Raw genomic sequence first — 25,553 nt, forward strand, 5'->3', positions numbered from 1 at the left:
TGTTAATCTAACTGCACTGTCCAATTTACAGTAGTTATTAGTGAAAGAATACCATGCTATTATTTGAGGAGAGTGCACAGTTATGAACTTGAAAAGTGATTAATAAACCAATTAGGCACATTTGAACAGAAATGCAATGGTTAATTGGATGAGTATAAAACTTTGCACAAATACTGCTGCCATCTACTGCCCAAAATCTAAACTGCGCCTGAGCTGGAATAATACATTATGGCCTTTCTTAGATGATAGTACAAAAGAACACGTTTTTAAACATTTGTATTGTATGTATCTTTTACCAAATCTAATATGTTATATTCTCCTACATTCATTTCACATTTCCACAAACGTCCAAATGTTTCCTTTAAAATGGTATAAAGAATATGCATATCCTTGCTTCAGGTCCTGAGCTACAGGCAGTTAGATTTGGGTATGTCATTTTAGGCTAAACATTTTTTTTTAAAGGGTGGATCCTAAAGAGGACTTGCCTAGTTAAATACATTTAAAAAAATAAACTTCCAAATGAAACATTACACCTGTATCATCTGACCACTGATTGACAGGCTTAGTCAGTTTTAGTTGTGATATTTATCATGTAACATATTGGCAAATATGAGTTACTGTGCTGTATGTTTGCACTTCAATATTTGGTCTTCCCTGAGACCAGGACTGTATAGGATTTACTTTATAAAAAGGGAAACCAATGCTATGTTTGAAAAAAAAATGTAAATATCAGCCATAAGTCGCAATAAACCATGTCAAACAAGGGGAAAAAAAGAGACATTGACATGTGGGGTAAATTTGTGTAATTTCAGTGGTTGTCTACAAAGCAGACATTCCCTCTGTTTACTTTTGAATATCAGATCAAATATCATTATGTGCCATTTGGGGTCCCGACTGGTTAGAAAATGGCATATCAAGGGAAGGCATTTATCCTGTGACTGATGTAGTATGTGTTGTGAAATAATCATATTTTATTGACTAGCTCTAGTTTCATTGGCAAATGTCCTTACCTAATTGTCTGTTGGAGAGGTGAAAAAATGTGATGCGTATTTCACTCCAAAATGTGTTTTTCTCAATCGCATACAAGGAATTTTTAAATCGGTGTTGAAACACACTATAGCAGAAAAGCAATGATCAAATGCTCAAATACATTTACAGAACTTCTGATAATTTCTTTGCTGGTGTACCTGACTTGCATATCTTACAGGCTGACCACACCGCTCGCGTCACGTGAGAGAGCGTTGCAAAATAAAAACTGCTCGCATGCGCCTATGAGCGTATTTGTTGCCAAGGGCTAAAATAGAAATCAGTTCTATTTCTGACGCAGATCGCACGCTGTAAGTCCTGCCTCTCCCATCTCCTCATTGGTTTATAGAAGCAGGTACAGTCGTGTTGTTTTGATGAATTTATTAGCAATTTATTAGCAATTTTGAATGTACAATTTTAGTTTTGATTTAATGTATTTATAATTTGAGAAGGCAAATACATTTTGGTAAGGCAACCATTTACTGTTTTGCGAAAAGCCACAGAGTTCTGTCTTGTGAACTCTGTTTTGAAAATCGATTGTTAAAAAAAATGCTTGTACGTGATTGAGAAACTGTAACAGACAACAGACCCTGATCTGAAAGTGCTGATGTAGTGTTATATGATCAGTAAAAGATGCAACAGCAAATAAAAGCTGGCATTACAGTACGGGGGTTATGCTAAATCATTGTTCCTACACTGATTACTCTGTGCGTGTATGCGTGTGGATGTTTGTGTACAGACGTGTATGTGTGTGAGACGTGTTCTAATTAGTGATAGGTTTGAGGGAGCAGAGCTGTCTGAATAGCTCAGTGTTTTACAATGGGACATGGGAAGGGTTCATGTCCTTTCCAGATCAGTCTGTCAGTCAATCCTGACTCCAGTCAGACAAAAACGACTTTATCCAGCTCTGTTCTGCACCCCAAGTACAGTCCGCTCCACAACAAAAGGAGACTAATCACCAACAGACAAAAGCCATTCGGGGCCCCTGATTGATTCAGTTTGGTCCAGTGCCTGGTTACGATCATGTTGGTTTGTGTCAGCTGGGTTAAGGCCGCTTCCTGTTGACCACTGTATGAAGCCATCCTGTTGTTTGAACCGCCGACAGTCTTTTGCTTCAGTTGCACTCTGACGACTGGCAAGCTCCTTGTGGGCGTCTTCCATTGATGCATCAGTAAAGCGCTTAGCTAGATACAGTATCACCATTCTCCATGAATCTGTGCTTTGATATTCTATGCCTGTATTGATACGTAGCTGTGTACTGCTTGTAGTAGACAATAAGGCTGTCTTACTCCCTTTACAGTCGTATTACAGTAAATATATATTTCCTGTATTGATACGTAGCTGTGTACTGCTTGTAGTAGACAATAAGGCTGTCTTACTCCCTTTACAGTCGTATTACAGTAAATATATATTTCACCCTGATCCTGTTTGCCCGGAGCTTGTCTTTTGTCAGTCCGTTTGGAATCCCAGCCATATATAACCTGCAATGATACAATGATATATGGGCTTAGGAGATGTGTAAAGAAAATATGTAATCAACAATTATTCCATCATTACTACCAACCACGGAGAGAATAGTTTAGGCAAATGAGAAGAAACTAAAGACAAACCCGCATTAATAAAACTATCTATCTTTTGTAGGGATCTTCTGTCAAGTTATGAGATGAAATCATAACATCCCTGTTATACAAATTCAGACAGATTCGGCAAAGCTTTATACTATGAATAATAATACAATATTAAAACCTTTGGTGGAAATAATAAGCTCACAGGGGTTCAGATAGCCAGGTTGGCACTCAGACATAGGGTTGCAAAATTCTGGTAACATCTGCAAAACCTGGGAACTTTGGGAAAGGTACCGGAATTTTGCAAACTTAATTAATCCCAGACCCAATAACTTTCAAATTACCTGTGATCCAAAATAAGTTTCATATCTCCACGTTGGAGTCCGTAAATCCTTTCTTTCCCTCGTTCACCAGGACAGGCTTCTCTGTCCTAGTGTGCCATACAAGTACCTGTATGGGGCGGGGGGTTCAAGTAAAAATGGTGGACAAGTTATTTGAAAGTAGTTGAAAGTATTTTTATACCGCTTTAATGTTAGCTAGGCTAGGGGTTAGGCTTAGGGGTTAAGGCTATGAGTTAAGGTTGGGGTTAGCTAACATGCTAAGTAGTTGCAAAGAAACAAAACATGTAAGTAGTTGCCCGTGAGGAGTTTCGAACACTCAACCTTTGGGTTGCCAGACATTTGCATTATACGGCTATTATCCACAGCGACCAACCACCTTTCTTTAATTTTTGCCTGAAGTAACATTCTGTCTTATGTAACCATATTAAACTAATCATAATAATTTGACTGTCCTGGATTTTCATTTCCTATGTTACATCTATGAGACCAGTCTGACCCAGTGGGAATCAAACCCACAACCCTAGCATTGCAAGCAACATACTCTATTAGTTGAGCCACACAGGGCAACTGTTAGTTCCTTACCTTAGTGCAATTAGCAGCCTTGGGCTCCAAGTCGCTGAGGGTGACCAGCTCCCGCAGTAAGCTGCTCTCCTGGTACCCTCCCTTGACTCCCCGCAGCTTGAAGTAGGCCTGAGGCTTAAAGAGAATGAGGTGGAGGTTCACCGCAAACCCAGCCATGTCTATGGCAAAGGGTCGGTTGGGGTCAAACACAGTCTTCCAGCCGTAAACCTTGCCCAGGGTATTGACTTTAGGGGACTCGTACCGCAGGCCGCCCACAAAGGCTACAGGCCACACAGACACCTTCCTTGTTGAACGCATCTAGACGAGGAAGGAGAGAGAGGGTAGAGCCCATGGAGATCCTATGATATTAGTGCTCTATGTAATTCTATGGGTGGAGAAGGATCAATAAGTATTCATTTTCCGATATATGATTTTATGTGAGGAAATAGTTATTTTAATTTGTATCATATGCAAATATCAGAATTCATGTTTATAAACTTTGTTTATGGCAGGTGTCAAGTGATGCCTATGTGTTGAGGCTGTGCATTTATCTAGTGGCATATTGTAAGGAGCCATGCTCTTTATTTAATTATACTACTGCGCACTGAAACCAAACATTTAGCCTGTTTTGGTAGCTAAAGAGGAAACAATTCTGTACTGCACAAATTCTCTCCTTGTTCCACTCACCTCCTCAAACAGATCCAGACTATAGGTGTTATCATCGTCTGCAAAGTAGACGATACCAGGCTGGCTGTTGCTGTTGTTGGGGCTGAAGGTCTCTCTAAGCCAGCGCAGAGCCAAGTTCCTCTGCATGGTTCCCCGGGGTATCCTGGGGTCCCTCATGTCCCCACGCAGCTTATAGTTCCTGGGTGTCTCCACATTAAGGTGGGTGTAGTTCAGGCCTGTTTCCTGAAGGAGCCTGGTGACTAGCAGGGTTTGTCGCTGAGAGTCCTCAACCAGGATCCAGTGCAGGTTGGGCACGTGGAGGAAGGTGTTGGCCAGACGGGTCAGCTCTGCCTTCTGGACCGGCCGGCTGTAGGTTGGGGTGATGACGTGGAGGGTGGGGAGGACATCAGACCAGGGTGGCTGGCGGCTGTAGACGTACTCGGTGCGCACAACCTCCACAATGTCCTTGTTGTTCTCTGAGGTGCAGGGCTCCTTGAGGGTGAAGGTGTCCCGGGAGTCTCGCCGACTCTCATGTCTGTCATCTGAGAAGGGGAAAGAAGTTTTTGGTATAATAAATGCTTATAGACTGTATAGGAACTGTATGTTTCCATAGAGATGGCCTTCGTAGAGAGGGAGGAGGCATCTAATCGTGCAAATAGTCTTCTTAGTCTGTTGTAGAGTTAGATTTTAGTCAAAGGTTTTAATGAACGTGTCGTTCTGAAATCTAACTCCATACTCTTTTGTTAGACATGTAATCTCCTTGTGATAAACATAATATACTCATCACTAACTTAAAAAGCAATGAAGTCTCACAAAATGACAATATTTTCTTTCATACACTGATGAAGTGTTTAGCTCATTATGAACAAAAACCTTTTGCCATTGTGTTAAAAGTCTTGTAATAGACAATGCAGCATATTCTGATAAAAAGTTAAGTGGTGGGAAAATGTAAAAAATTAAGCTTGGAAATCATGTGTAGATGTTCTTTTTAAGTGTACTATATTAAATGGAGCATCCCAGAATAAACACAGATATAAGTAAACCAAACGTGCTCCTCTGCTCAAGAGACTAACCATAAAACCCCCTACATGGGGAATTTGAGGAATGACCTTTACACTTTCGAGCAGCTAGCAGAGGGGTGATGGCACTCTGATGCCAAACAGTGATAAGTAGCGTCCAAGGCAACACGATCAACACGATGGCCAGAATGTCTCGTCTCTTCGGCATCTCCGGGGTCAAACCTGAGCCACGTCATTACCTGCAACACACATTTTTGGTTAAGAAAGGGTAACACAATTATACTAAGCTCATGTAGCATTTATTAGTTATATTCTTCAAGAATCAATGGGTGACCATTTTATCATTAATTGAGAAACTTAACAGCAGAATATTTTAGACATTGTTCCTTTAAGGTAAATACCAGGTGTTATTTCTGGATGGATTTCTGAACAATGGCTTCAGTATAAAGCGTTGAACTTAAAGAATGGGGGAAAGCGATCCTCCACTTTTCAAACAGACTACAGTGCCTTCGGAAACTATTCAGAGCCCTTGACTTTTTCCACATTTTGTTACATTACAGCCTTATTCTATAATTGATGAGAGTTTAAAAAAAAATCAATCTACACACAATACCTCATAATGACAAAGCAAAAACAGGTTTTTATTCATTTTTGCTAATAAGTACATAAGTACTCAAGACCCTTTACTCAGTACTTTGGGCAGCACCTTTGGCAGCGATTACAGCATCAAGTCTGGGGTATGACGCTACAAGCTTGGCACACCTGTATTTGGAGAGTTTCTCTCATTCTTCTCTGCAGATCTTCTCAAGCTCTGTCAGATTGGATGCTGTACAGCTATTTTCAAGTCTCTCCAGAGATGTTCGATCAGGTTCAAGTCCGGACTCTGTCTGGGCCACTCAAGGACATTTAGAGACTTGTCCCGAGGCCACTCCTTCGTTGTCTTGGCTGTGTGCTTAGGGTCATTGTCCTGTTGGAAGGTGAACCTTCAACCCAGTCTGAGGTCCTGAGCGCTCTGGAGCAGGTATTCATCAACAATCTCTGTACTTTGCTCCGTTCATCTTTCCCTCGATCCTGTCTCCCAGTCCTTTCCACTGAAAAACATCCCCCTGACCAAGGCCCTTCTCCCCCGATTGCTCAGTTTGGCCGGGTGGCCAGCTCTAGGAAGTCTTGGTGGTTCCAAACTTCTTCCATTTAAAAATGATGGAGGCCACTGTGTTCAATGCTGCTGACATTTTTTGGGACCCTTCCCCAGATCTGTTCCTCGACACAATCCTGTCGTGGAGCTCTACAGACAATTCCTTTGACCTCATGGCTTGGTTTTTGCTCTGACATGCACTGTCAACTGTGCAACGTTATATTGACAGGTGTGTGCCTTTTCAAATCATGTCCAATCAATTGAATTTACCACAGGTAAATCCAATCAAGTTGTAGAATCATCTCAATGATGATCAATGGAAACAGGATGCATCTGTCTCATAGCAAAGGGTCTGTGTGTAATCTCCATTTTTTATTTGAATACATTTGCAAAAAAACTCAACTGTTTTCTCTTTTTTTCCTTATGGGGTATTGTGTGTAGATTGCTGAGGATTTAAAAAAAATGTAATCCATTTTTGAATAAGGCTGTTACATAACAAAATGTGTAAAAAGTCAAGGGGTCTGAATACTTTCCAAATGCACTGTATATTTAGCCAGCTCATGGTCAAAGAATGGAGGGGTTGACCCGTGGTGGAGCTACAGTAGCTGCCATCTAATGGATGATCACGTGTGAATTAGCCACATGCTTAACCCTCCATTAAGGAGCTGTCGCTCCGAGACTGGTTCTGCAAAGATAAAGCGTTTGCTAAGGAACCTGCTTTCCCATCAAAGCCATTGCACACCAGAAAATAGGTCAGAGACAGCTGCAAGCTTTTTTCTTAATTCTACCTTATAGAAAAGCATGCTTGAACACTACATAAAGAATACCTCACATTGCTAATGATCTGCAAAAAATATATATATTTTTTAAAAACTGTAATAGCCTATGTTTCGGATTTCGTGGCTGAACAATGACATGCATGATATATACACATCACTGGCTTTTCCATGCATCGTCAAAATCGGACACCAGTCTCGGGTAAGCTGAGAGTTTTTTATCTTTGTTAACAACAGCTGGTGTGCGATCTCTAATGTTAAGCAAGTCTTGAGTTTTTGCTGCATTGAGTTAGAATACCTCATAATAAGCTGCAGATCATACTATTTACATTTTTTGTGACCTTGCATACATATCCCATCCAAAAGCCATGGATTATAGGCAACATCCGCACTGAGCTAAAGGCTAGAGCTTCTGCTTTCAAGGAGCAGGACACTAATCCAGACGCTTATAAGAAATCCTGCTACGACCTCCGAAAAGACATCAAACAGGCAAAGAGGCAATACAGAACTAAGATTGAATCCTACTACGCCGGCTCTGATGCTTGTAGGATGTGGCAGGGCTTGCAAACTATCACAGATTTCAAAGGGAATCCCAGTTGCAAGCTGCCCAGTGATGCAAGCCTTCCAAACCAGCTAAATGCCTTCTATGCTCACTTCTAGACAAACAACACTCAACCATGCATGAGATCACCAGCAGTTCTGGATTGTGTAAAGTTCTTAAGTTGTACTTTAAAGTATTTTTACTTAAGTATTTTTGTGGAGTATCTGTACTTTACTGTGCTATTTATATTTTTGACAACTTTTATATTCCTAAAGAAAATAATGTACTTTTTATTTTTGAGCAATTACATGTCCTTTTGATACTTAAGTATATTTAAAACCAAACACCTTTTAATTTTTTTTTTATTCAAGTAGTATTTCACTGGGTGACTTTCACTTTTACGACTAGTCATTTTCTATTAAGGTATCTTTTACTCAAGTATGACAATTGAGGACTTTTTCCACCACTGCAGATGACTGTGTGTTCTCGCTCTCCGTAGCCAATGTGAGTAGCACCTTTAAACAGGTTAACATTTACAAGGCCATGGGGCCAGAAATATTACCAGGATGAGAACTCAGAGCATGCACTAGCTGGCAAGTGTGTTCAAGTATATTTTCAACCTATCCCTGGCCCAGTCTGTAATACCTACATGTTTCAAGCAGACCACCATAGTCCCTGTGCTCAAGAATGACATGGTAACCTGTCTAAGTGACTATCGCCCCGTAGCACATCTGTAAGCATGAAATGCTTTGAAAGGCTGGTCATGGCTCACATTAACTCTATCATCCCAGACACCCTGTACCCACTCCAATTTGCACACCGCCCCAACAGATCCACATGATGCAATCTCTATTGCACTCCACACTTCCCTTTCCGACTTGGATAAAAGGAACACCTATGTGAGAATGCTGTTCAGCCTTCAACACCATAGTGCCCTCCAAGCTCATCACTAAGCTCATGACCCTGGGACTGAACACCTCCCTCTGCAACTGGATCCTGGACGTCCTGACGGTCCTTCCCAGGTGGTGCGGGTAGGCAACCAAACATCCGCCATACTGATCCTTAACATGTGAGCCCCTCAGGGCCACATTGACAGGCCTGTAGTGGAGAGGGTTGAGAGCTTTAAGTTCTTCGGTGTCCACATCACTCCCTGCCATCAAGGACCTCTATACCAGGTGGTGTCAGAGCACTGGCATAATGCAGTTTATCTGGACTCCCGCAAGGTTGGTGTTTGGCCCCCTTCCCCCTCCCTAAAATAAAATGTGTCAGCTAGACAGCCACACAAAATATAGACTAGCAATCGCTGTCCATGGTGCTGAAATTGAGACATGTCTATGCGGCTGCATGCCTATTGGCTTTCAGTTGTTGATAGGCTTTCAGTTGTGCTACGGCATGTAAAGCTTTGCTTTAGCTAATGGATAAATGTGTTAAGCATAACATTTCACAAAGTTATACATGGTGTCGCAATGCTGCCATTTCATACTGCTGGCAACAATGTAATTACTTGTTTAGTAATTAAAGTTGGAAATTCAAACATTTCAGATATAAAATAAAATCAGCTACCAATAGATTATTTTGGAATATACAACTGTCCTGCATGACCCATCCTCACGCTTTCTCCCAGCTTGGATAGAAAGTTGTGTGTAGAACCAGTCTATTAATGCCTAAATTAATCATAGTCAGTCCACCCTCAAAACACTAGCTTACTAGGGATTGTTTCATCATGCAGTGTATGCATAATGTACAGTATACTGTATACTGTATTTAGCTGCTATTTAGTTGCTATTTATAACATGTTTTATAAAAATTACACATCAAATAATCTAACAATGAGGAAAGAAATAGTCAACTTGAGGATAAATCCAGTCACTATTTATTATTGAACTCAGCGGGTTTTGTCTGGCTAATAGCCTACAAAAAATGGGCTGCAATATTCAAGGTAAATTAAATTAAATTAAATTTGAGAGACTCCCCTGGTCTCCTGAATTCCTCCTTTTTTTGTGTGCAAACAATTTCACCTTTTCTATACTGGATATTGCCCACCCAGACATTCCTGAGACAATGTCATACAATGCCACACAACTCTCCTTCCATGTCCTCCAATTGCTCTTAAATACAAGTAAAACTAAATGCATGCTCTTCAACCGATCGCTGCCTGCACCTGCCCGCCTGTCCAACATCACTACTCTGGATGGCTCTGACTTAGAATACGTGGACAACTACAAATACCTAGGTGTCTGATTAGACTGTAAACTCTCCTTCCAAACCCACATCAAACATCTCCAATCCAAAGTTAAATCTAGAATTGGCTTCCTATTTCGCAACAAAGCATCCTTCACTCATGCTGCCAAACATACCCTTGTAAAACTGACCATCCTACCAATCCTCGACTTCGGCGATGTCATTTACAAAATAGCCTCCAATACCCTACTCAACAAATTGGATGCAGTCTATCACAGTGCAATTTGTTTTGTCACCAAAGCCCCATATACTACCCACCATTGCGACCTGTACGCTCTCGTTGGCTGGCCCTCGCTTCATACTCGTCGCCAAACCCACTGGCTCCATGTCATCTACAAGACCCTGCTAGGTAAAGTCCCCCCTTATCTCATCTCGCTGGTCACCATAGCATCACCCACCTGTAGCACGAGCTCCAGCAGGTATATCTCTCTGGTCACCCCCAAAACCAATTATTTCTTTGGTCGCCTCTCCTTCCAGTTCTTTGCTGCCAATGACTGGAACGAACTACAAAAATCTCTGAAACTGGACACACTTATCTCCCTCACTAGCGTTAAGCACCAACTGTCAGACCTGCTCACAGATTACTGCACCTGTACATAGCCCACCTATAATTTAGCCCAAACAACTACCCCTTTCCCTACTGTATTTTTTTTATTTATTTTGCTTCTTTGCACCCCATTCTATTTATTTCTACTTTGCACATTCTTCCACTGCAAATCTACCATTCGAGTGTTTTACTTGTTATATTGTATCTACTTTGCCACCATGGCCTTTTTTGCCTTTACCTCCCTTATCTCATCTCATTAGCTCACATAGTATATAGACTTATTTTTCTACTGTATTATTGACTGTATGTTTGTTTTACTCCATGTGTAACTCTGTGTTGTTGTATGTGTCGAACAGCTTTGCTTTATCTTGGCCAGGTGGCAATTGTAAATGAGAACTTGTTCTCAACTTGCCTACCTGGTTAAATAAGTAAATAAATAAAAATGTGCATTATACACTGAGTATACAAAACATTAACACCTGCTCTTTTTCACTACAAGACCATGGTACTTGCCTACGGAGCAGCAAGAGTAACTGCCCCTCCCGACCTTCAGGCTATGCTCAAACCCTACACCCCCGCTGACAAAACAAAAGATGTAAGTGTCTTTGAATGGGGTATGGTAGTAGATTCCAGGCACACCAGTTTGTTTCAAGAACTGCAACGGTGCTAAGTTTTTCACACTCAACAGTTTCCTGTGTGTACCAAGAATGGCCCACCACCCAATGGACTGTTCTGCAGGGCCCGGCGCCAGAATGAATCAGTTGTACGGACCGTTGATTGCGTGTTCACCTTTTTTTAATGGGTCTTATAGTAAAGACTATAGGCAGCTCATGAGTTTGAAGTTTGGGGAAGCTTACAATTTAGCCAACCATTTCTACCGATCTGCATGCCAGTTAGTATTATTTTTATATGCGCATTTTCGTGGAACAGTTACATTTTTTATTTAATATTTATTTAACCAGGTAGGCTAGTTGAGAACAAGTTCTCATTTACAACTGCGACCTGGCCAAGATAAAGCAGTGTGAACAGACAACAACACAGAGTTACACATGGAGTAAACAATATACAAGTCAATAACACAGTAGAAAAAATTAAAAAAGAGTCTATATACATTGTGTGCAAAAAGCATGAGGAGGTAGGCGAATAATTACAATTTTGCAGATTAACACTGGAGTGATAAATGATCAGATTGCAGGCAGAGATACTGGTGTGCAAAAGAGCAGAAAAGTAAATAAATAAAAACAGTATGGGGATGAGGTAGGTAAATTGGGTGGGCTATTTACCGATGGACTATGTACAGCTGCAGCGATCGGTTAGCTGCTCAGATAGCAGATGTTTAAAGTTGGTGAGGGAGATAAAAGTCTCCAATTTCAGCGATATTTGCAATTCGTTCCAGTTACAGGCAGCAGAGAACTGGAAGGAAAGTTGGCCAAATGAGGTGTTGGCTTTAGGGATGATCAGTGAGATACACCTGCTGGAGCGCGTGCTATGTGGGTGTTGTCATCGTGACCAGTGAACTGAGATAAGGTGGAGCTTTACCTAGCATGGACTTGTAGATGACCTGGAGCCAGTGGGTCTGGCGACGAATATGTAGCGAGGACCAGCGGACTAGAGCATACAGGTCGCAGTGGTGGGTGGTATAAGGTGCTTTAGTAACAAAGCGGATGGCACTGTGATAAACTGCATCCAGTTTGCTGAGTAGAGTATTGGAAGCTATTTTGTAGATGACATCGCCAAAGTCGAGGATCGGTAGGATAGTCAGTTTTACTAGGGTAAGTTTGGCGGCGTGAGTGAAGGAGGCTTTGTTGCGGAATAGAAAGCCGACTCTAGATTTGATTTTAGATTGGAGATGTTTGATATGAGTCTGGAAGGAGAGTTTACAGTCTAGCCAGACACCTAGGTACTTATAGATGTCCACATATTCTAGGTCGGAACCATCCAGGGTGGTGATGCTAGTCGGGGTGACGTGCTGAAGGATGGCAAACGCTCTAAAGTGATGTCATGTTAGTCACATTACACCTAATTTCATTCCCAGACATTTCCGCCCAAATACACGGAAGGTCTGTCGGACCAACGCATCAAACTTGCCATTCAATAGTTAGGGTTAGATTTAATATCACATTTTAAAAAGATAAATTGTGGAAATGGGCAGGGTTTGGAAATAATTGTGACTTTTTGACTGTGTTAAGTCGTGACAATGACATACTTTAATCAGTAAGGTCACTCTTATAGAATTCTATGGTCACTCACTAAGACTATTCTATGGTCACTCACACACTAAGGCCAACTTTGAATGGTTGATATCCCAGGCTTATATGTGCTGTGCTTATACAGTTGGGAGAACAAGTATTTGATAACCTGAAAAATTGGCAGTGTAATTTTTATCATAGGTACACTTCAACTGTGAAAGACTTATTGCATGCAATAAAATGCAAATTAATTACTTAAAAATCATACAATGTGATTTTCTGGATTTTTGTTTTAGATTCCGTCTTTCACAGTTGAAGTGTACCTATGATAAAAAATTACAGACCTCTACATGCTTTATAAGTGGGAAAACCTGCAAAATCGGCAGTGTATCAAATACTTGTTCTCCCCACTTTATATTGAATCGGTTTGACTTTGTTTACCTTGAGGACATTCTGATCTTCTCAAAGACCCTTCCAGAACACATCCTGCATGTCCGCCAAGTCCGGAGACGCCTCCTGCACAGTCAACTATACGTCAATATTGAGAAGTGTGAGTTCCATGTATCCCAAGTGTCTTTCCTGGGCCACATTGTCTCTACCGCCGGCATTAAAAATGGACACTGTTAAGGTTAGGGTGGTCACTGACTGGCCTCATCCTGTCTCACTCAAATAAGTCCAGCGGTTCCTTGGGTTTGCCCATTTTTATAGGCCTTTATACGCAACTTTGGTGTGGTGGCAGCGCCTCTCACGGCCCTAAACCACAAGCCCCAGACCCATTTTGGCTGGATCCACAAGGCTGACAGGGCATTCATGGAGCTCAAGGGACGTTTCACCTATGGACCCATCCTCGTTCATCCTGATCCAACTTGTCCAACACCAAACTGAGGCCGAAGCATGGGCGCCATCACCCGAGGCGTTCATTCATCGAAGTCGCCGCACTTGGATCCGAGCACAATCCTCCTCGCTCCGCTCATCTGCCAGACACCAACACCAGAAAAACCCATCACCAAAGGCTTCTTCGGCTCCTTTGACCGGGTCAACGAGTATGGCTGTCCACCCGTGATCTTCCCTTAAAAGGTGGACTCGCTGAAGTTTGCTCCATGCTCCATAGGACCATTCAAGATCCTGAGTCGCATCTACCCGGTCACTTATAGTCTCTAGCTTCCCAGGTCTATGAGGGTCTGTCCATCCTTCTATGTCTAACATAGAATAGAACATACAATATACTTGCAGTGAAGCCGCTCAACAACTACCTAATACATAATACCAGTCATCCAACAGACTCCCATTCAGAGCGACACACAGAAGCATCCAGGGTCAATGCCCTGCTCAAGGGCACGTTGACTGATCTCCCACCAGGCCAAAAAATGTGAACCCTAACCCTCCAAGACCCCCCCAATAGCTGTCCCTCAACCATTCGAGACACCTCCCACAGCCCCCCAGATTAAAAATAACAAATACAATTAATTCCATTCCCCATGCCCAAGAACCCCCTCAATGCACCAACAACCAAGATGATGTACTAAAGAGAAAAAAGAAAGACACAAAACAACATTTTCAACCATTCCTAAACCCGAGACCAGAAACAGGCTACCTGAGGGCAATACCAAAATCTGCAGATTTTCAATGATTTTATGCCCCAAATACTCAACGTTTTGTTGGTGGCAAGAATTCTATACAATAATTTTAGCTGAAAAGCATGAAGTCTTGAATCTTGCGTTGTTTTATATATCAACTCATACCATGGAATCAGTACATCAAAAATCTCTTCCCAACTATTTTGCAATCTGTATGGCACAGTTGTCAACATCCTGGTCCTCAAATGAAACTGGTATACTTTTCTATTCATGCTATTTATTCCTCTGCCAGTTTTGATCCTTTATATTGGGCAGACAGACCAATTCCCTACCTCCTCCCTCTGCCACCTGCCTCCTACATTTTTGGGGTGATGCTGTAATCAATTGGTTGTACTCTTGGATTGAGCAGACCTTCCTGTACAATTCTGATAACTCCATGAAGGACATAACTACCATTCCAATATCATTTTCAAACATCTTTCCCATAAATAAAGGTATTTTATCAACCAGCACATTAGAGTTCAGCCATAATATTTGTTCTATCTTTTCAGGGGGGTGAAATTGAAATTGTAGCCAGCTCTGCAATGCTTGTTTGAAAAAGAGAGATGATTGAAAATGAGACATGGCAAACTGCACAAAGGCAAAAATACAATTTTTAAACAATGGATGAGCTTTTTTTGTAATCTACTTGAGAACCGTTTAGGGTTCAAGTAAACCTTTTAAATAAGTGAAGCTTTTAGAGAGATGTTCAGTGCTTTTATATTTAATAATCTCAACCCACCCAATTCATATTCATTATATAGATAAGCATGCTTTATTTTGTCTGATTTAGCGTCCCAGATAAAGCAAAATATATTTGCTCATATGATTTGAAAAATGTATCCTCAGGAGAAGGCAGCGCCATAAGTAAGTAAGTAAACTGAGATAAGACTAAGGAATTTATCAGAGCAATTTTTCCATGAATAGAAAAGGTATTTATCTCTCAATGGTTACAGGATCATGTCTATTTTTACAAGTTTTCTATTGAAATTCATTGTGGAGAGCTTATTTATATATTTAGTCATATGAATACCAACCATGTATACTTCACCATCAGCACATTTTATAGGTAAACTGCAGGGTAATCTAAAAGTTGTATTTTTTAAAGATCCAATATGTAATATTGTACACTAATCATAATTAGGTTTTAGTCCAGAAAGTACAGAAAAGTTACCTAGATGTTCAATAAGACATTGCAGGGATCTAGCTTGCGGATTTAAAATAAAACTTGAGTCGTCGGCATACATGGACACCTTTGTTTTTAAGCCTTGGATTTCTAATCCTCTAATGTTGTTGTTTAATCTGATTTTAATAGCTAGCATTTCGATCGCCATAATGAATAGACATGGTGACAGTGGACACCCTTGTTTAACTCCTTTTGACAATTCAAAACTCTGAGAAGTAGCCGTTATTTGCTATTTTACACCTGGGGTTGCTATACATTATTTTTACCCATTTTATAAAAGAATTACCGAAATCTAAAAAAGTCCAGGCATTTATAAATAAAAGGTATTCTTACTTTATCAAATGTCTTTTCAAAATCCGCTATAAATACCAGGCATGGCTTCTTAGTTGTTTCATGATCTTCTATTATTTCTAGTAGTTTCTAGTAGTTGATCAGGATTAACAATACCTGGTAAAACCTTTTTAATTCTGAGTGCTATGCATTTCACTGCTATTTTTTGCATCACAACACTGAAGTGTAAGGGGCCTCCAGTTTTTTTATAAATAGACTGGGTCTTCATATTTGCTATCTGGGTCTTGTTTTAATAATAGAGAAATCAGACCTTCCTCCTGAGTACCTGACAGACTACCATTTCTATAGGAGTAGTCAAAACAATCTAACAATGGAGCTTTTAGTAAAGGCTTGATATACCTCTACCGATGTGCCATCAAGCCCTGAGGATTTTCCAGACTGAAAGGATTTAATTGCCTCAAAGTTCTTCCTCTGTAATTTGACCTTTGCACTGATCTCCCTGTACATTTGTTAATTTTCTATTTTGTTTATATTATTTGGAAATAATTCCTTACCGTAATCTTCATTCAGTGGGGGAGGATGAGATGGAAAAGAGAACATCTGCCGAAAATAATTAGCTTCCTCTTTTAAAATATAATTTGGAGAATCATAGATGACTCCGTCTTCAGTAACGAGTTTCTGCAAATTATTTTTGTTAGCGTTCCTGTATTGGTGATTGAGGAAGAATTTTGAGCATTTTTCTCCATATTCCACCCAGTTGGCTTTATTTTTGTAATAGATTACATTAGATTGTTCTTGAATAAGTTCGTCAAGTTCTTTTTGTTTTTCCTCTAACATATTTTGTATCTCTGTAGTATCGTTTTTATTGCTATCTACCTGTACTATTAGTTCACACATTTCCCTAGTTAGTCTTGTCTCTTTAGGCAGAAACTGCTTTTTTATTATTGAGGAATATTGAATTGAATGGCCTCTGAAGGTACATTTAAAAGGTATCCCAAACAATAATGGGATTTGCTGAACCTATATTATACTGGAAAAATTCACTATATTCTCTACCGTAAGCATTATATTCGTTATAAATTATTTTGTCTAAAATAAGTTGTCCTCCAGTAAACTTTGATTAAATTTCCAATATCCTCTGTTATGCAGGTGAATGAGGACCCAAAAGCGACTTGGCGAAAACAGAGTCTTTATTCCAGTAAAGGAAATATGCAATACTCCTAGACAAATCGGAGCGGTAAACAAAGCATAAAAAACTAATTCCACTCGTAGTGACGAGGACAGACTGGAGACTCGACCATAAACTGTAGGTTGCCTCGGGAAGGCACCGACCGTAGCAGACTCAGACACCTGCTCACACGCAGCATCTGAGGGAAACACGACACGACAGGGCGAGACAAAGACACAGCACGGTGAACAATATACAAGGATCCGACAGGACAGAAACGGAAGACAAGGGGAGAAATAGGGACTCTAATCAGAGGGCAAGATACGGAACAGGTGTGAAAAGATTAGATGATTGATTAGGGGAATAGGAACAGCTGGGAGCAGGAACGGAACGATAGAGAGAAGAGAGAGAGGGAGGGAGAGAGAAAAAAGGGAACGAACCTAAAAAGATCAGCAGGGGGAAAACAAACAGAAGGGAAAGCAAAATGACAAGACAATATAAGACAAAACATGACATCCTCGTCCATGTGGAAAATCTATAAGAGTTATATGAATTCCAATAAGATGATGATCCGATCGCATTCCGTCTCCTATTAGAACGTATTTAACCTCTGATGGAAGAGAGAAAGAGACGAGAAAGTAGTCAAGACGACTAGCTTGATTAAGTCTCCTCCATGTATATCTCACTAGGTCGGGGTTTTCTAGTCTCCGAATATCCACTATTTATAACGTGTCCATAATATTTGTGATTTCCTTAAGGGCATGGTGATGGTAGTTTGTAGAGTGATTTTGTCATGCAGGTGAAAGAGGACCCAAAAGCGACTTGGCGAAAACAGAGTCTTTAATCCAGTAAAGTAAATACAATCAAAAAACACAACTTTCACTCGAAATGACGAGGACAAACTGGAGACTCGATCTTGAACAGCAGGTGAACAGCAGGTTGCCTCGGGAAGGCACTTGAACCAGACAGACTCAGACACCTGCTCACCACGCAGCATCTGAGGAAAACACGACACGACAGGGCGATACACAAACACAGCACGGTGAATTCTAGACAAGGAACCGACAGGGCAGAAACGAATAACAAGGAGAGAAATAGGGACTCTAATCAGGGAAAAGGATCGGGAACAGGTGTGGGAAGACTAAATGATGATTAGGGGAATAGGAACAGCTGGGAGCAGGAACGGAACGATAGAGAGAAGAGAGAGCGAGAGAGTGAGAGAGGGAGGGGAGAGAGAGGGATAGAAAGAGGGAAAGAACCTAATAAGACCAGCAGAGGGAAACGAATAGAATGGGAAGCACAGGGACAAGACAAGATAATAAATGACAAAACATGACAGTACCCCCCACTCACCGAGCGCCTCCTGGCGCACTCGAGGAGGAATCCTGGCGGCAACGGAGGAAATCATCAATGAGTGAACGGTCCAGCACGTCCCGAGACGGAACCCAACTCCTCTCCTCAGGACCGTAACCCTCCCAATCCACTAAGTATTGGTGACCCCGTCCCCGAGAACGCATGTCCATGATCTTATGTACCTTGTAAATAGGTGCGCTCTCGACAAGGACGGGAGGGGGAGGGAAGACGAACGGGGGTGCGAAGAAAGGGCTTGACACAGGAGACATGGAAGACAGGATGGACGCGACGAAGATGTCGCGGAAGAAGCAGTCGCACAGCGACAGGATTGACGACCTGGGAGACACGGAACGGACCAATGAACCGCGGAGTCAACTTACGAGAAGCTGTCGTAAGAGGAAGGTTGCGAGTGGAAAGCCACACTCTCTGGCCGCAACAATACCTTGGACTCTTAATCCTGCGTTTATTGGCGGCTCTCACAGTCTGTGCCCTGTAACGGCAAAGTGCAGACCTCACCCTCCTCCAGGTGCGCTCACAACGTTGGACAAACGCTTGAGCGGAGGGAACGCTGGACTCGGCAAGCTGGGATGAGAACAGAGGAGGCTGGTAACCCAGACTACTCTGAAACGGAGATAACCCGGTAGCAGACGAAGGAAGCGAATTGTGAGCGTATTCTGCCCAGGGGAGCTGTTCTGCCCAAGACGCAGGGTTTCTGAAAGAAAGGCTGCGTAGTATGCGACCAATCGTCTGATTGGCCCTCTCTGCTTGACCGTTAGACTGGGGATGAAACCCGGAAGAGAGACTGACGGACGCACCAATCAAACGACAGAACTCCCTCCAAAACTGTGACGTGAATTGCGGGCCTCTGTCTGAAACGGCGTCTAACGGGAGGCCATGAATTCTGAATACATTCTCGATAATGATTTGTGCCGTCTCCTTAGCGGAAGGAAGTTTAGCGAGGGGAATGAAATGTGCCGCCTTAGAGAACCTATCGACAACCGTAAGAATCACAGTCTTCCCCGCAGACAAAGGCAGACCGGTAATGAAGTCTAGGGCAATGTGAGACCATGGTCGAGAAGGAATGGGGAGCGGTCTGAGACGACCGGCAGGAGGAGAGTTACCCGACTTAGTCTGCGCGCAGTCCGAACAAGCAGCCACGAAACGGCGCGTGTCACGCTCCTGAGTCGGCCACCAAAAGCGCTGGCGAATAGACGCAAGAGTGCCTCGAACACCGGGATGACCAGCTAACTTGGCAGAGTGAGCCCACTGAAGAACAGCCAGACGAGTGGAAACAGGAACGAAAAGGAGGTTACTAGGACAAGCGCGCGGCGACGCAGTGTGCGTGAGTGCTTGCTTAACCTGTCTTTCAATTCCCCAGACTGTTAACCCGACAACACGCCCATAAGGAAGAATCCCCTCGGGATCAGTAGAAGCCACAGAAGAACTAAACAGACGGGATAAGGCATCAGGCTTGGTGTTCTTGCTACCCGGACGGTAAGAAATCACAAACTCGAAACGAGCGAAAAACAACGCCCAACGAGCTTGACGGGCATTAAGTCGTTTGGCAGAACGGATGTACTCAAGGTTCTTATGGTCTGTCCAAACGACAAAAGGAACGGTCGCCCCCTCCAACCACTGTCGCCATTCGCCTAGGGCTAAGCGGATGGCGAGCAGTTCACGGGTACCCACATCATAGTTGCGCTCAGATGGCGACAGGCGATGAGAAAAATAAGCGCAAGGATGAACCTTATCGTCAGACTGGAAGCGCTGGGATAGAATGGCTCCCACGCCTACCTCTGAAGCGTCAACCTCGACAATGAATTGTCTAGTGACGTCAGGAGTAACGAGGATAGGAGCGGACGTAAAACGTTCTTTTAGAAGATCAAAAGCTCCCTGGGCGGAACCGGACCACTTAAAACACGTCTTGACAGAAGTAAGAGCTGTGAGAGGGGCAGCAACTTGACCGAAATTACGAATGAAACGCCGATAGAAATTAGCGAAACCTAAAAAGCGCTGCAACTCGACACGTGACCTTGGAACGGGCCAATCACTGACAGCTTGGACCTTAGCGGAATCCATCTGAATGCCTTCAGCGGAAATAACGGAACCGAGAAAAGTAACGGAGGAGACATGAAAAGAGCACTTCTCAGCCTTTACGTAGAGACAATTCTCTAAAAGGCGCTGTAGAACACGTCGAACGTGCTGAACATGAATCTCGAGTGACGGAGAAAAAATCAGGATATCGTCAAGATAGACAAAAACAAAGATGTTCAGCATGTCTCTCAGAACATCATTAACTAATGCCTGAAAAACAGCTGGCGCATTGGCGAGACCAAACGGCAGAACCCGGTACTCAAAATGCCCTAACGGAGTGTTAAACGCCGTTTTCCACTCGCCCCCTCTCTGATGCGCACGAGATGGTAAGCGTTACGAAGGTCCAACTTAGTAAAGCACCTGGCTCCCTGCAGAATCTCGAAGGCTGATGACATAAGGGGAAGCGGATAACGATTCTTAACCGTTATGTCATTCAGCCCTCGATAATCCACGCAGGGGCGCAGAGTACCGTCCTTCTTCTTAACAAAAAGAACCCCGCCCCGGCCGGAGAGGAAGAAGGCACTATGGTACCGGCGTCAAGAGACACAGACAAATAATCCTCGAGAGCCTTACGTTCGGGAGCCGACAGAGAGTATAGTCTACCCCGAGGAGGAGTGGTCCCCGGAAGGAGATCAATACTACAATCATACGACCGGTGAGGAGGAAGGGAGTTGGCTCGGGACCGACTGAAGACCGTGCGCAGATCATGATATTCCTCCGGCACTCCTGTCAAATCGCCAGGTTCCTCCTGAGAAGTAGGGACAGAAGAAACGGGAGGGATGGCAGACATTAAACACTTCACATGACAAGAAACGTTCCAGGATAGGATAGAATTACTAGACCAATTAATAGAAGGATTATGACATACTAGCCAGGGATGACCCAAAACAACAGGTGTAAACGGTGAACGAAAAATCAAAAAGAAATAGTCTCACTGTGGTTACCAGATACTGTGAGGGTTAAAGGTAGTGTCTCAAATCTGATACTGGGAAGATGACTACCATCTAAGGCGAACATGGGCGTAGGCTTCTCTAACTCTCTGAAAGGAATGTCATGTTTCCGAACCCATGCTTCGTCCATGAAACAACCCTCAGCCCCAGAGTCTATCAAGGCACTACATGTAGCACCCGAACCGGTCCAGCGTAGATGGACCGACAAAGTAGTACAGGATTTTGATGGAGAGACTTGAGTAGTTGCGCTCACCTGTAGCCCTCCGCTTACAGATGAGCTCTGGCTTTTACTGGACATGAATTAACAAAATGTCCAGCAACTCCGCAATAGAGGCACAGGCGGTTGGTGATCCTCCGTTCCCTCTCCTTAGTCGAGATGCGAATCCCTCCCAGCTGCATGGGCTCAGACTCTGAGCCAGAGGAGGGAGATGGTTGCGATGCGGAGCAGGGAAACACCGTTGATGCGAGCTCTCTTCCACGAGCCCGGTGACGAAGATCTACCCGTCGTTCTATGCGGATGGCGAGAGCAATCAAAGAGTCCACATCTGAAGGAACCTCCCGGGAGAGAATCTCATCCTTAACCACTGCGTGGAGTCCCTCCAGAAAACGAGCGAGCAGCGCCGGCTCGTTCCACTCACTAGAGGCAGCAAGAGTGCGAAACTCAATAGAATAATCCGTTATGGACCGTTCACCTTGGCATAAGGAAGCCAGGGCCCTAGAAGCCTCCCTACCAAAAACTGAATGGTCAAAAACCCGAATCATCTCCTCTTTAAAGTTCTGGAACTTGTTAGAGCAATCAGCCCTTGCCTCCCAGATTTTCTGTGCCCCATTCTCGAGCCCGGCCAGTAAGGAGTGAAATGACGTAAGCAACCCGAGCTCTCTCTCTAGAGTATGTGTTGGGTTGGAGAGAGAACACAATCTCACACTGCGTGAGAAAGGAGCGGCACTCAGTGGGCTGCCCGGAGTAGCAAGGTGGGTTATTAACCCTAGGTTCTGGAGGCTCGGCAGGCCAGGAAGTAACAGGTGGCACGAGACGTAGACTCTGGAACTGTCCAGAGAGGTCGGAAACCTGAGCGGCCAGGTTCTCCACGGCATGGCGAGCAGCAGACATTTCCTGCTCGTGTCTGCCGAGCATGGCTCCTTGGATCTCGACGGCAGTGTAACGAGCGTCTGAAGTCGCTGGGTCCATTCCTTGGTCGGTTCCTTCTGTCATGCAGGTGAAAGAGGACCCAAAAGCGACTTGGCGAAAACAGAGTCTTTAATCCAGTAAAGTAAATACAATCAAAAAACACAACTTTCACTCGAAATGACGAGGACAAACTGGAGACTCGATCTTGAACAGCAAGTGAACAGCAGGTTGCCTCGGGAAGGCACTTGAACCAGACAGACTCAGACACCTGCTCACCACGCAGCATCTGAGGAAAACACGACACGACAGGGCGATACACAAACACAGCACGGTGAATTCTAGACAAGGAACCGACAGGGCAGAAACGAATAACAAGGAGAGAAATAGGGACTCTAATCAGGGAAAAGGATCGGGAACAGGTGTGGGAAGACTAAATGATGATTAGGGGAATAGGAACAGCTGGGAGCAGGAACGGAACGATAGAGAGAAGAGAGAGCGAGAGAGTGAGAGAGGGAGGGGGAGAGAGAGGGATAGAAAGAGGGAAAGAACCTAATAAGACCAGCAGAGGGAAACGAATAGAATGGGAAGCACAGGGACAAGACAAGATAATAAATGACAAAACATGACAGATTTCCTTTACTGTCCATTGAGGTACTTAACACTGTGTTATAGTCTCCCACCATAATGATTTGATCATTTGTTGCCTGTAAATTCAATAAAATGGTATAAACGTTTTCAAAGAATTATAGATCATCCTGATTTGGACCATATAGATTAATGAGCCAAATCTCTTTATTGTCCACTTTCATATTCAAAAAGATCCACATTCCTTGTGAATCAATCCTGACTATTTACATATTCAGATCAACATTTTTTATATTTATTATCATCACACCTTTTGAGTTCCTTTGTCCATGACAGAAAATTATTTCACCACCCCCATTCCTTTTTCTACACAACTTCATATAAGGATGTAGAGTGAGTTTCCTGTAAACAGTGTTATATTCCTTTTCTTTTAGCCATGTAAAGACTAATCTTTTTTTAATAATCTGCTAAACCGTTACAATTAAAACAGGCTACACTTATTTCACCCCTTACCATAACTAGATGCTATTCTCAGTCTAAATTGACCATGACTAGTGCTTGTAAAGTTACTGCCATCAGAGGTATTATGGTGGTCAAAATTAGAGCTTTCAAATGTCTGATATTTAGAATTCAAGAAATAGGTTCTAGCAATATTTGTTTTATTCCCTTGCCTGTTTGCCTGTGAGCCAATGCCACATATGTTAGAAAATTATTACATTATTATTATGTGTGTAGTAAATCTGAGTAGGTTGACGTGTATGATATTGGATGTGATTTAGTGAGAGTGTATATGATGTCTGTATAAGAGTAAGACTATGATATGTGATGTCCAAATAAATAATAACTCCTCCAATTTGCATGGTTGAGAATCTATGTGTGTAACATGTAGTGCGTATAGCCTTAATATTCATGATGATAATTGTAATCCATATCGTATCACCGTCATAGTTGCATCATAATTACCTTTAACATCATTGAAAAACACATCCCAGCATTTCCATGGGAATTGACGTTTCACATGATCATGAAAGTCACCTTGCATTACTCTAGAGACGGCTTCACTACAGTACAAATGTATTCCGTACAATATGTTATCATTCCCCAATGCCCCTATTCTGATATCTCCCCCTTGCTTGTTGTCAGGTGGATGGATTATCTTGGAAAAGGAGAAATGCTCACTAACAGGGATGTACACACATTTGTACAAATTTTTTTGAGAGATATGCTTTTGTGCATTTAAGGTCATGAAGGATGGGACCAACACTTCACATGCTGCATTCACATGTTATACCAAACATGCGGAACTCCTTCCCAATATTGAGTTGCACCCCACCTCTCAGAACATCCTCAATTCGTCGGGGCATGGACTCTACAAGGTGTCGAAAGCATTCCACAGTGATGCTGGCCCATGTTGACTCCAATGCTTCCCACAGTTGTATCAATTTGTCTGCATATCCTTTGGGTGGTGGACCATTCTTGATACACATGGAAAACACATGGAAAAGTGTGAAAAACCCAGCAGCATTGCAGTTCTTGACACAAACCGGTGCACCTGGCCCTGGCACCTACTACAGTACCATACCCTGTTCAAAGGCACTTCAATTTTTTTGTCTTGGCCATTCACCCTCTGAATGCCACATTTACACAATCCATGTCTCAATTGTCTCAAGGCTAAAAAAAATATTCTTTAACCGGTCTCCTCCCCTTCATCTACACTGATTGAAGTGGATTTAACAGGTGACATCATCAAGGGATCATAGCTTTCACCTGGATTCACCTGGTCAGTCTATGTCATGGAAATAGTTCCTAATGTTTTGTACACCCAGTGTATGGTACACGCATATGCATATGCATACATGCACGCACTCAAACACATGCCCCTGATTTTATCATTCAGACACATTTCCAAAGCTAGCCACTGGTCATAATAAGGGTATTATTAAAAATAAGGATCTGTAAAGAAACTCTTATTGAAAGTCTTGAGCTTAAAATGCCAGACAAGCAGAGAGCCATCCCCTGTGTAGATACATTAAATGTTTATATTCATGATGTGAGCTCAGCTTGTTTTACATGCAAAGCTTTTCTGAGGAGCAGAAGAATACCAAAGCACATCACACAATACAAATCATCTCTCTGGGGAGATTGTGATGAATGAGAACCCCCCCCCCCTCTAAGAAAAAAACATATTTGATTTATCTGACAATAAGACAACTTAACCCAGACAATATTGGAGGTATTTCAATTTATTGTTGCTATTACTCCGTTGTTACCCTTACTGTATTGATATTTATAAATGCTCACTGCACCTTCTGTGCACTCACTAGTGATTTCAATGTATCGTTACACTCTTTTCAGCTCTGTGGCACCTAGATATAGTAAATGTGCAGACTGAATCTGGTTGATATGTACTGCAGATATTGCAATCAGTCCAGTCAATGATCTTCATGCTACTCCATTAAAACTTTTCCAAATGCTTGGCAGCTCCAGGACTTGGCAACTCTGGAGTTTGTCCTCTGACTGCCATTGATTTGAGGGACTGGCGGCGAGTCTCACTGCGAGCTCCATGGTGACAGA

The 25,553-nt window shown here is 42.6% G+C and overlaps 1 protein-coding gene across 4 annotated transcripts in view; it reads right to left on the minus strand.

The window, feature by feature from the left end:
* Positions 1 to 259: 259 nt before the first annotated feature.
* LOC123998626 (galactosylgalactosylxylosylprotein 3-beta-glucuronosyltransferase 1-like) overlaps positions 260 to 25,553 on the minus strand; it is a 46,736-nt gene continuing 21,442 nt past the window's right edge. For 2 of the 4 annotated variants that reach the window (XM_046303670.1, XM_046303669.1), the window contains 5 exons: positions 5,233 to 5,417; positions 4,181 to 4,701; positions 3,515 to 3,811; positions 2,936 to 3,041; positions 260 to 2,507 (listed from right to left, as the gene is read on the minus strand). In XM_046303670.1, the coding sequence (XP_046159626.1) occupies positions 2,955 to 3,041; positions 3,515 to 3,811; positions 4,181 to 4,701; positions 5,233 to 5,386 (1,059 nt within the window). In that variant the 5' untranslated portion in view covers positions 5,387 to 5,417 and the 3' untranslated portion in view covers positions 260 to 2,507; positions 2,936 to 2,954. The remainder of the gene's footprint in view (positions 2,508 to 2,935; positions 3,042 to 3,514; positions 3,812 to 4,180; positions 4,702 to 5,232; positions 5,418 to 25,553) is intronic. The other 2 variants (XM_046303672.1, XM_046303671.1) reach the window with 2 other exon arrangements.

The sequence above is a fragment of the Oncorhynchus gorbuscha genome, linkage group LG16 (genome assembly GCF_021184085.1).
Source record: "Oncorhynchus gorbuscha isolate QuinsamMale2020 ecotype Even-year linkage group LG16, OgorEven_v1.0, whole genome shotgun sequence".
NCBI lineage: Eukaryota > Metazoa > Chordata > Actinopteri > Salmoniformes > Salmonidae > Oncorhynchus > Oncorhynchus gorbuscha.